This window comes from Desmodus rotundus, chromosome 1 (genome assembly GCF_022682495.2).
Source record: "Desmodus rotundus isolate HL8 chromosome 1, HLdesRot8A.1, whole genome shotgun sequence".
Classification (NCBI taxonomy): Eukaryota; Metazoa; Chordata; class Mammalia; order Chiroptera; family Phyllostomidae; genus Desmodus; species Desmodus rotundus.
This window is the reverse complement of record NC_071387.1, coordinates 215,892-226,602: the sequence shown is the minus strand read 5'-3', so window position 1 is coordinate 226,602 and position 10,711 is coordinate 215,892. Positions and strand designations below refer to the sequence as shown.

Genomic DNA, 10,711 nt, shown 5'->3' with positions numbered 1-10,711 from the left:
CCCCTCTCCCATGCCCATGCTGAAAGCCACAGAATATTGAGTTTATGGTGTTCTCTCTGGGCTGCGCTGGTGGGGGGAGAAACAGGGAAGGGAAACAAACCCAAGAAACACACCTTCCTTTAAAAAAAAACATTAAAAAAAAGTAATAGTGGATATTTATTACTGAAATCCACAGTTTATGTAGACACTCTTCATTCACAAGCCTGGCACTGGGAGGACAGAAAGGTCATCGTTCCAGGTCATGGGGGTGGGGTCCTCACTAATTGTTTGCCATCTCTGTGTATTAAACTCAGCTCTAGTTCTAAAAGTGTGGCCTCTGGGAGCTGTTAGCACCCTCACTTATACAGATGCAGATGTTTACCCTGTTCTCACCCTGAGTCTTGCTGGACTCCTACCCATTGGGACCTCGGGGAATTTTGTGCTCTTGGGCCATTGTGGACATCATCTGGGAATGGGTGGCCAGGAATGACCACCATTGCGCATGTCCATCATCCCTTCAGACTTCACAAACAAACAAAAGCTTAAAGATGCAGTAAGTACTAATTTCGAGATGGTGTCAGTGGTGCATGAAGCCCTGTGGGGCCCGGGTACGAGGAAAGTGCATCACAGAAGCTACCGTGTTGTTGGCTTCATGAACGCCATACGCAGATGGGGCGCACCTGTCACAGGAGAAACTCGGTTCTTCTTGCCGATGCAGTAAAGGATCACAGATCGGCAAGTGTACTAGCGTGCAAGCAGGGTGTGTTCGTGATACGCTCGCATGGACGAGGACAGGCCTTGCCGAGGTGGGGGTCAAAGGCAAGAGCACCAGGTCCTTCGTCCTGAGGACTCACATAGTTGCTGGGATGGGGGAGAAGTTACATATTAATTGGTGGGTAAAAGTCGTGCCAGTTTCCACGGGGTGTGTGACTAGCCAAATGTAGGTATGTGCTGGGGTAGTTAGCTCGAATCCTTATCTCGCTTCAGACCCCATTTGGTCATCTTGTAAAACAGATCCATGACAGGAGACAGTTACCCACAGTTACCTAAGGGCTCTTTCTGTAAGCACTGGGGACCCTCTCATAAAGCAGACAGGGCCAGAGGAAAGCGATTAGCCAAGTTTGTTTTATGGGTCCTTCCCTTGAGCGCTGTGGACACCCTCCCATCTTCTAGGTCTTGGGATGAATAGTTTGAAGGCCTCTGCCAGATAGTGGAAACGATACCTAGAATCTCAACGTGTTAGCACGGTGTTTCTTGTGATGCTGGAACATCTGGCAATAGAACTGGACCAGGCTCAGGACTGCTGAGTTAGTGGGAGAGACATGTCTTCCTCGGCCTCCCTGCCCTGGCTTACCATCTATCCCACCTAACACACCAGTGCAGGGACATGCTCTTCCCAGTGTCAGTCCTCACCAAGGGGTGGGCAAGGGTCTTGCTTCACAGGTCACTCTCAGTAGCACCTGCCTGTGTTGAGGGGGCTCTGAGGGTGCGCGGGCTCAGTGGGAGGGTGGTGACGTGGAAGGAAGCGCATCCCCCACCTCAGGGCCCCTGAGTCTAGGTGGGGAAAGCAGTGGGGTCTGCTCAAAGTCTGAATTTGGCTACAGACCCCTACCCTGTCCTTATCTTCCTCTGTCCAGCACTAAAGACTCGGGACCCATGGGCACTGAAGGCTGTTCAGCAGGACTTGTGATCTCAGCGATCCCCTGCGCTGACTCAACTTTGAATGTCAACCCAAAAGGCTGGAGTTCCCATTTCCACTGTACAGACTAGGAAGCAGGCACAGAGAAGCTGAGAATCTTGCCTTACATCACACAGCTGGAGGAGACAGAGCTGAGACTCACACCCACTACAGACTGATGTGGAATCTGTATGCTGTGCACCAGGAAATGCTGACCCTGAAGGGGCAGCAAGGAGAGTGAGGAAGACCAGGTGCCCAGTCCGTGCACAAGCATACGTCCCTCCCTGCCATTCACCTCTGAGACTCCAGAGGTTGTAGGAAACCGGAGAAGAGCCCAGAGAAGCCAAGTGAGGAGGGTAGGGGGATGATTAGGAGAAAAGGCCCCACCGCCCAGGAATCCGGGGAATTCCCTTCCCTGGTGAGTCTGTCTCAAATCCCTCTCTGGGCAGTAACCAAAGCAGACTGACTCCAGACTTACACATTTGCAGGAGTTGACTTTCTGTGGCTGAGAGTATGTGTACTTTGTGGCACTTCTGGAACTCTCTGCTTTCAGTAATGGGGGGAGAATGAGGCATGTGAGCTTCATATTTGTATGGAGACCAAACTTTTTAGACTAGGACGTCAAAAAACCATGAACAAGATTGGTGCTGACATCCCCGTATCACTATGGAACTGTTTGTCCATCTCGTCTCTTGTCATGAAACTGGAGGGTTTTAGTACTTCTCTACTAATTACAATCTTGGGGAGAGTAAGGGTTGGTAGACTTCTCATGGCTGTTGACATTTGATTTAATGCTAGTGATTTATTCATTTCACCTGCAAACATAGGACTTCTCCCCAGGGTGTGACCTCTGGTGTCTGATGAGATACGACTTTTTTGTAAAGCCTCGCCCACACTCCCTGCAAACATAGGGCTTCTCCCCTGAGTGTGTCCTCTGGTGTTGATGAGATGTAACTTGCGTGTAAAGCCTCGCCCGCACTCCCTGCAAACATAGGGCTTCTCCCCTGAGTGTGTCCTCTGGTGTGTGATGAGAACTGACTTCCAGGTAAAGCCTCGCCCGCACTACCTGCAAACATAGGGCTTCTCCCTTGAGTGTGTCCTCTGGTGTGTGATGAGATCTGACTTGCGTGTAAAGCCTTGCCCACACTCCCTGCAAACATAGGGCTTCTCCCCTGAGTGTGTCCTCTGGTGTCTGATGAGATATGACTTCCGTGTTAAGCCTTGCCCGCACTCCCTGCAAACATAGGGCTTCTCCCCTGAGTGTGTCCTCTGGTGTGTGATGAGAACTGACTTCCAGGTAAAGCCTCGCCCGCACTCCCTGCAGACATAGGGCTTCTCCCCTGAGTGTGTCCCCTGGTGTGTGGTGAGATGTGACTTGCGTGTAAAGCCTCTCCCACACTCCCTGCAAACATAGGGCTTCTCCCCTGAGTGTGTCCTCTGGTGTGTGATGAGATATGACTTCCGTGTTAAGCCTTGCCCGCACTCCCTGCAAACATAGGGCTTCTCCCCTGAGTGTGTCCTCTGGTGTGTGATGAGAACTGACTTCCAGGTAAAGCCTCGCCCGCACTCCCTGCAGACATAGGGCTTCTCCCCTGAGTGTGTCCTCTGGTGTGTGGTGAGATGTGACTTCCGTGTAAAGCCTCGCCCACACTCCCTGCAAACATAGGGCTTCTCCCCTGAGTGTGTCCTCTGGTGTGTGATGAGAATTGACTTCTGTGTAAAGCCTCGCCCACACTCCCTGCAAACATAGGGCTTCTCCCCTGAGTGTGTCCTCTGGTGTCTGATGAGAACTGACTTCCAGGTAAAGCCTTGCCCGCACTCCCTGCAAACATAGGGCTTCTCCCCTGAGTGTGTCCTCTGGTGTCTGATGAGAACTGACTTCCAGGTAAAGCCTCGCCCGCACTCCCTGCAAACATAGGGCTTCTCCCCTGAGTGTGTCCTCTGGTGTGTGATGAGAACTGACTTCCAGGTAAAGCCTCGCTCGCACTCCCTGCAAACATAGGGCTTCTCCCCTGAGTGTGTCCTCTGGTGTCTGATGAGATGTGACTTCCAGGTAAAGCCTCGCCCACACTCCCTGCAAACATAGGGCTTCTCCCCAGAGTGTGTCCTCTGGCCTCTAATGAGATGTGACCCATCGTTGAAGCTTTGCGAACACCCTCCATGCTCGGTCGTTACAGTTCTTGACACTCCTACTTTCACAAACAACTTGCCTGTGTCCTCTGGACTCTCTTTCTGGCCTTTAGGGGGCTCTTCCTCCATCATTCTCTCATGCTCGCTGGAGCTCCTCATCGGTTCTGTGGAAGGTTGGAAAAAGGGTCTTGAGATTCTCCTCTGACTGATCCTTTTAAGCAAAGGTTTGGACCTTTCTTTGACCTCTGGACCTTCAGCTTTATCATTCCAGCTGTGAGTACTAGTATGTTGCTGCTGCTGATTCTGATCCTCTGGGCAGGGTTTCTCTGCTTGGAGTTGTTTTCTTGCAGATGTTCCCACGAGACTCTGAGAGGGGTGGCTGTGTTTCACGTGTTGGCTGAGGAACTTCTGACTGGAGAAGGCCAGAGGGCAGGAGGGACACAGGTGCACCTCTGGCTTTGGTTCTGCTGAAAGAGAAAGGTTTGGTCAGGGCAGATGTTGACGAGAATGCCTGGGCTGCACGACTTGGCTGCTGGTGAGACCTGCCCCGTGAGTCTTTCTTACTGTGGTGACAACACAAGCTCCGTCTCCCACAAAGCGTCCACTCGCAGCCTACTTTCCTTTTTAGTTTTGTGCAGTGCACCTTCTTCAGAAATCCAGAAAGCCCCCATCAGGAGGGTCTGTTCTAATATTGCCCAGAGTTGGGGCTTTCGAGGAGCACGAGAGGCCATTTCACTCCCTGTGTGGATGGGACTGCAGTGACCTTTCCCTTCTATAGGCATCTTCTAGGTCGTGTTAAAGAGCAAACCACAGGCTCCAACTAGGAATTGCTTCTCTGCTTTCCTAAACAGTAAAATAAAATGTCCTCCCTGACCTTGCTTGTGTGGCTCAGTGGGTTGAGTGCCAGCCTGAGAAGCAAAGAGTCACAAGTTTGATTCCCAGTCACTCCCCTGAGTGTGTCCTAGGTTGTGGGCCAGGTCCCCAGTAGGGAGCGTGTGAGAGGCAACCACACACTGATGTTTCCCTCTCTTTCTCCCTCTTCCCCTCTAAAAATAAATAAATAAAATCTTAAAAAGAAAAGTCCTTCCTCAAGCCTCACACCAGACATTTATGCTTCATTTCATTCGGTGTTAGCCCATTTCAAATACACCGAGAAGTCCTGTTTCAAAATATCTCTCCAACCACACTTCTTCCACGCCTGACTCCTGTTCCTCTCTGACCCACCGCCACGCTCTCTCACTTGGAGATGAAGCAATCTCTGAGGGGATCCCCCACTGGAGTTTATTTTCTAAAAATTAACAAAGCACAATCAGAATAGAGAACACAGCACTCTGCAGCTGACGACTGCACGCTTTCACTCAGGAGAGTCCCCAGTGTCTCAACTCGTATCATCGGCGCCGCATTTCCAGGCTGCAGAGCATCCGTCTGATCTCCGTTCTTACCCTCTGTGCTGAGACGAGACCCGAGTTACCCTCAGCCAATTCAGCATCCCACCTCTTTTCTTCCCTGCACTAGCGGCTCCCTCCGCCTGGGACCCTTTGCCCGCAGGTATTGTAGTAAAATGTTATCTCCCGAGAGAGCCCTTCCGGGACCACCTGCCACACTGCGCCTCCCCTCACACTGATCCTCCCTAGGCTCTCGTCCTGGATGAGTTTTCTCCAAAGCGCTAACCGCTGTGAAGTGTTATGTACATGCAAACACGTGTGCCTGGGCTTCCCTCCTCCACCGTCAGCCCCTCCAGAGCAGTGATTCTCGTCCTCATGTTAATCTGTACTTCCTGGTCCCAGGACCCTGTGCGCCAGAGTAGGATCTCACCTGACGATTCACTGAAATGACGGACGAATGTGCCCTGCCTGAAGGGTGTGGCTCGGTGGGTTGGGTGTTGTCCCACAAACTGAAAGGTTACAAGTTCAATTCCCAGTCCGGACAAATGCCAGGGTTGTGAGCCAGTTGGTGGTATGTGAGAAACCACTGATTAATGTTTCTCTTGCACACTGATGTTTTCCTCCCCCCTTTCCACTCTCTGTAAAAATAAATCATTTAAAAATAGATTTTTTTAATTTATTTATTTCTTGAGAAAGGGGAAGGGAGGTGAAAAGAGAGGGAGAGAAACATCAATGTGTGGTTGCCTCTCGCGTGCCCCTACTGGGGACCTGGCCCGAAACCCAGGCATGTGCCGGTGACCCGTTGGTTCGCAGTCCAGCACTCAATTCACTGAGCAACACCAGCCAGGGCGATCTTTAAAACATAATGAATGCCTGTAAAAAATGTTTTATTTAGAAGTATGGAGGAAAATTAATAAGAAACAGCTATAAAGGTGTCAGAAAAACTGCTTTGGTGAGAGCTGGTTAGTGCTTGAAAACTTTTTTTTCTTTTTTTTGCCTCTCAGCCTGTCAGCACTATATGCATTTGTGTATTTTGGGCATGAAATATTTTAAAAAGAAAAAATATAAACATTTTGCCTAAGAGTCAAAGGCATATAATTGTGAATTTCTGAAGCATCTGATTGGAAACTTTACTGACTTTAGAGTGGATTTTACTCTACTTAGGAGTTGGATCATGAATATTTCTATGGAGAATTCTCTCTTCTCTTTCTGTTTTGAAGAACAGTGGTGCCCACCTCTCCTGGCCACGAGCTCTCTCTTCCACTTGCTGCCCCACTTGCTGCCCAGCTCCTGGCCATACTCATCCCCGTACCAGACCAGCAGCTCACAGCCCGGCCTGACGACCCGGCAGGTTCGGTAGAAAATCTGCCTGTGGTATTGAAAGGCCACCAGGTTCTGCTCTTCATCATCCCGGGCGCAGTTCACATACCTGGGATTGAGGCAGATAAAGGGAAAGAAAAGCACAGCGATGAGTTCCCACTACCTGAAAAGCCCTTCCCGGACCACCTGCCACACTGCACCGTCCCCTCCAGCAAAGCAAAGTCCATGTCCAGCTCCTCACTGACTCTTGCGGCCCTGAGGCTCTGGTGTCGCTCACAGCCCCTATTGCCCCTGGGGACCTTCTGTTCAGCATCTGAGCGTCTGTCAGCGTGTCATGTGAACTCCTACCTCCAAGTCCTGCTTGCAGTGCTAATGCTGCCTAATACCATTATGTAAAACCCAGTTCCAGACTTAACCTCCACCCTGACTGGGCATAATGTCCAGTGCTCTCTGGGTCCTCCAAACTCTAAATCAAGTTGTCTCACACAACAGAACCTGGTGCTTGATCTAGGGCCTGCTTCTAAATTACCTAATTATTCAGTACTCAGCCCATGTCTGTCTTCTCTTGAGAGGCCTTTCTCCAACCCCCCTACACTTTATTTAGGGTACCGTTCACTTGCCTTCCCAAGGTTACCGTAGAAAATTAGAGGTCTTTTTGTCTTAGTAGAATAAAACAGAAAAATACTAGTTGATTCCCATTCTGTTATCCCTGATAAGAGAGGGCCCCTCTCAGGAAAGGGGCCCGTGACCACTCCTCTGCAGGCCTCAGAGCCCAGCTCTAGTTAGAAGTGAGGCTGGGAGGGTTTGCTGCCCCCCAGGTTTAGGCCGTCCTTGGTTTGTGCTATCTTGACACTGTGCACTTCTTGGAAATTATAGTTAAATGTTTCTAAAAGCAATTGTTTTTATGTCTGTCTGCAAGAAGTCCTCCATAAGGACATGGGTTGTGTGACCTGTTCAAGTAATGTATTCCTTCGTCTAAACTGGAATATAGTGAGTGCTTAATTAATGCTTATTTGATACATTAAAGTGTAATCCAGTGTCCCTGGTGAATCTAGGCTGTTCAAGGTCCTTTCCAGTGCCCAGATTGTGTCTAGCAGAGAGCTTTACATTTTGAGGACATATGCGCTACTTTCTTCCTAAGTGTCCCCTGAAATGAAAGAACACTGTATGGAGAAAAAGAGGAAAAGGGATTAAGGGAGACCGCTGAGCGAGGCATGATGAGAGGGAAGGACATATGGGCTTGTGGGGGAATGAGTGTCCCCTCTGGCACCCAGAGACCTGTTGACCTCACCTCATCCAGTTGGCCCAGGACTTGTCCTTTCCATCCACATACTCATAGCAGTTTCTCCCCTTGGCGATCTGTGTTTCAGAAAAGAAGTTGAAGACCTTTTATTTTTTTCATGTGGAGGTAATAGTCAGAGGAATTATTTTACTCCACTGTCATCAAAGCTCTTGCAGCCTGCATGGGGATTCCACTGCCAGCTGTGACCACACGATATTTTCCTTACTCATCATCTACACATCCGAGTCTGTCTGTCCAATCAGAGCAGGAGCCCCACAAGGGAGGAGCCACTCCTTTGTGTCTGCACCACTTTGCTCCCACTTACGCTCTGATCCTTAAACAGGAGCTCTGTGTTCATGTGAAGTCCCGTCAGTGCACACAGCTAACCATGTTGTCCCTCCATGTCTAGCATGTAGGAGGTGAGGTCCCTCCAGGCCTCAGAAGGAATGTGGGAAGCCAGAGGACAGTGGAAGAGGCAAATACTTCTCACCAGCCAGGAGTATCTGCTCTTGGCTGCCTCTTCATCTTCTGTGATGTGTCCTTCATAAGGGCCAAAGTGCAGACCCACTGGCAAATCAGCTGCCTCATTCCACACTCCAAGCCCAGCCTCAGGGATGCCCGATGGCCCGATTCTCAACCCAGGGGGCAGGGTGAGGGCCGAGCAGTCGGGATGCCCCTTGTCCGCTGCACTGTCCTTTACAAATGCAGGGGGCCCATGCACAGCACAGCTGTCGATGAAGAAGTTCTGACACTTCTGACAATCTGGAGGCGAGAGCAACAGGGGTTAGGGAAGGTACAGCGCATGTTCCTGGACACAAAGAGCTTCAGAGGGCGTCCGGCACTGACATCACTGAGACTCAATGCTGTACTCCAGGTCACTAGAGGGAGGGAATGATTTGGGGACCAAAGGACTGGATGAAATTACTGTATCATAACACGCTTCTTCGTGAGTCACTTACAGAGGTAGTCATCATCCTGGGGCTCGCCGATCTCTTCTCGTAGGCTGTACATCTTCACTTCAATCTCCTCTCTCCTGAGTTCTAAGTTGGAGAAGGCCAGGTGAGCGAGGTTGGTGGGATGTGGAGTGTTAGTTCCCATTTTGTCATATAACACACAATCTCCTCCCATCAAATTATTACCCGTCCTTTTGCATATTCTGGTATTTTACTGTTAACTACTGGTTCAGAAGACTAAGACTCCACACCAACTACAGATGACTGATGCAGTTTTAGTTCCTAGATCTTCCCATTGCCAGGTGTAACTTGCCAACCTGTAACCACTCATAAAGTATTCATGGAGTGCACATTATGCGTTAGGCCTTGAGCAAAGGCCTGGGCGTGGAGGAGGAACGAGCCCCAGGAAGCCCGTGTGACTGGCTCCCACGGGACGGGAGAGTCCACGACGAGTGGCTGTGGGCCCTGCTCTGACCCGAAGGAGCAAATCCCCCCTTCGGCGTTGATACGGGAGGGAGCCGCAGGCGGGAGGGAGGGGGCGCCCCAGCCGGAGCCCTCAGCGCAGCCCGTCACCAGGCTCCTCCGCCCGGCGCCTGCGCCCTACCTCGGCTGAGGAGCACGTCCAAGTTCCTCTGCAGGTTCCGGTGCCGGCCTTTCTCCCCGTCTCCCATCGCCGCCCACTCGTCCCCGGAGAAGTAGAGGGAAACGTCTTTCCAAGCGTCTTCGGCCTGGGGAGGAGAGTGGACGCACCAGTAACTCAGTGATGTGCGTTCGGGCCTGCCCTGCCCCTGGTGCATGGAGCCGGCGCGGCCTCGGTGGTCCTTGTGCCGCAAGCACCGAGCCCGAGTCTCTCTGGAGCGGCTGTGTCAGGGTCCCCGAGCGGCTGTTCCTCCCGGCTGCGTCCCGGGCGCCCGCCCGCACTCTGCGCCTTCCCCCGCTTCCCTGACCCGGCCCTGCCACGCGGAGCCCCGTCTCTCCCACCAGCGCCCCGCACACGCGCAGCGAGGGTCACCCCGAGGGCCGGGCGTCTGCGGAGCCCTGCCCCCCGCTTCCCCCCGACCCCACAGCTCACCTGAGGCTTCTGCCTCGTCCGCCCCGCTTCTCCCTCGGGGCGCTCCTGCGGACCCCCGTCGGGGTTCATGGCGTCCCAGCCCCGAGTCCGAGGCTCCTGTGGAAGGAGAAGGCGCTGAGAGGGCCGAGGGCCTTTCCCGCGCTGGCAGGGCGCCGAGAGAGAGAGAGGGGGACTCGGGGCGCTGCGGGAGGAGGGGCTGGACGGGCCGAGCCGCGCTGCTGCAGACCCGCCTGCTGGGGGGCGCCCTCATTTCCCTCCTCCCCGGCCCCGCAGCACGCCCCCTCAGCGCAGGCTCCGGGGCTGCAGCCGGGCGTCGGAGGGCCCGTCGGAGGCGGCGGCGCCAGGAAACGCGCTCTTCTCAGGGGAGGGCTCGGAGTCGCACCGGGTTCTGCAGACACCGGCACGAGACGCGGGCCTGGTGCTCCAGGCTGCGGACACTTACAGTGCCTGGGGGAGGGGGCGGGGCCTCTGAGGCCGAGATTTGGGGCCTCTCGTTGAGGGCCTTCAGGTTCCCCGCCGTTGAGTTAGTTTCCAGGACGACGGCATTCGGGGTCTCTGAATTGGGGAGATGTGGTCTTCCCGGGCGAGCTGCAGGTAGGGTGCCCGAGCTGAGGGGAACTGGGGTTTTCAGGCAGTTTGGGGGTCTAAGCGTTGGGGGTTAGGAGATGTGGGGTCCTCCGGGTTAGCGGACGCGGGCCCCTCGATGCTGAAGGGATCTGGGGCCCCGCGGGATAAGGGCATCTGGGGTCTCTTAGGCTGGACTTTGAAGGTCTCGGGCTAAGGGTTCCACATGGCAAGGTTCCCGCTTACCGGTCAGTCTCCCGGGGCCCCTGGCACGCTGCCCACCTCGCAGGACGGAACTCTCCCACCTCCACAGCTTCCCGCCCTCGGGGAGGTGTGAGGACGAGGGGG

The 10,711-nt window shown here is 53.2% G+C and overlaps 1 protein-coding gene and 1 pseudogene across 1 annotated transcript; both read right to left on the bottom strand.

The window, feature by feature from the left end:
* Nucleotides 1-258: 258 nt before the first annotated feature.
* On the bottom strand, nucleotides 259-4,045 carry LOC139440740 (histone-lysine N-methyltransferase PRDM9-like; annotated as a pseudogene).
* A 1,834-nt stretch (nucleotides 4,046-5,879) lies between these two features.
* LOC128779701 (histone-lysine N-methyltransferase PRDM9-like) lies at nucleotides 5,880-8,815 on the bottom strand. Its single transcript, XM_071220750.1, has 5 exons — nucleotides 8,734-8,815; nucleotides 8,265-8,536; nucleotides 7,784-7,851; nucleotides 6,408-6,601; nucleotides 5,880-6,045 (listed from the first exon to the last, which is right to left on the bottom strand). The coding sequence occupies exons 1-5, from the start codon at nucleotides 8,783-8,785 to the stop codon at nucleotides 5,999-6,001; spliced, it is 633 nt and encodes a 210-aa protein (XP_071076851.1). The 5' UTR covers nucleotides 8,786-8,815; the 3' UTR covers nucleotides 5,880-5,998.
* Nucleotides 8,816-10,711: the final 1,896 nt, after the last annotated feature.

Bases quoted from the DNA above. Each gene is read 5' to 3' on its own strand.
- LOC128779701 (XM_071220750.1), bottom strand. From the start codon at position 8,785: ATGTACAGCCTACGAGAAGAGATCGGCGAGCCCCAGGATGATGACTAC. The intron at 8,537-8,733 runs GTAAGTGACTCA...TCTCGCCTCCAG, and splicing joins CCAGGATGATGACTACCTCT to ATTGTCAGAAGTGTCAGAAC. The intron at 6,602-7,783 runs GTGAGGTCAACA...CCTCAATCCCAG, and splicing joins TCCTGGGCCAACTGGATGAG to GTATGTGAACTGCGCCCGGG.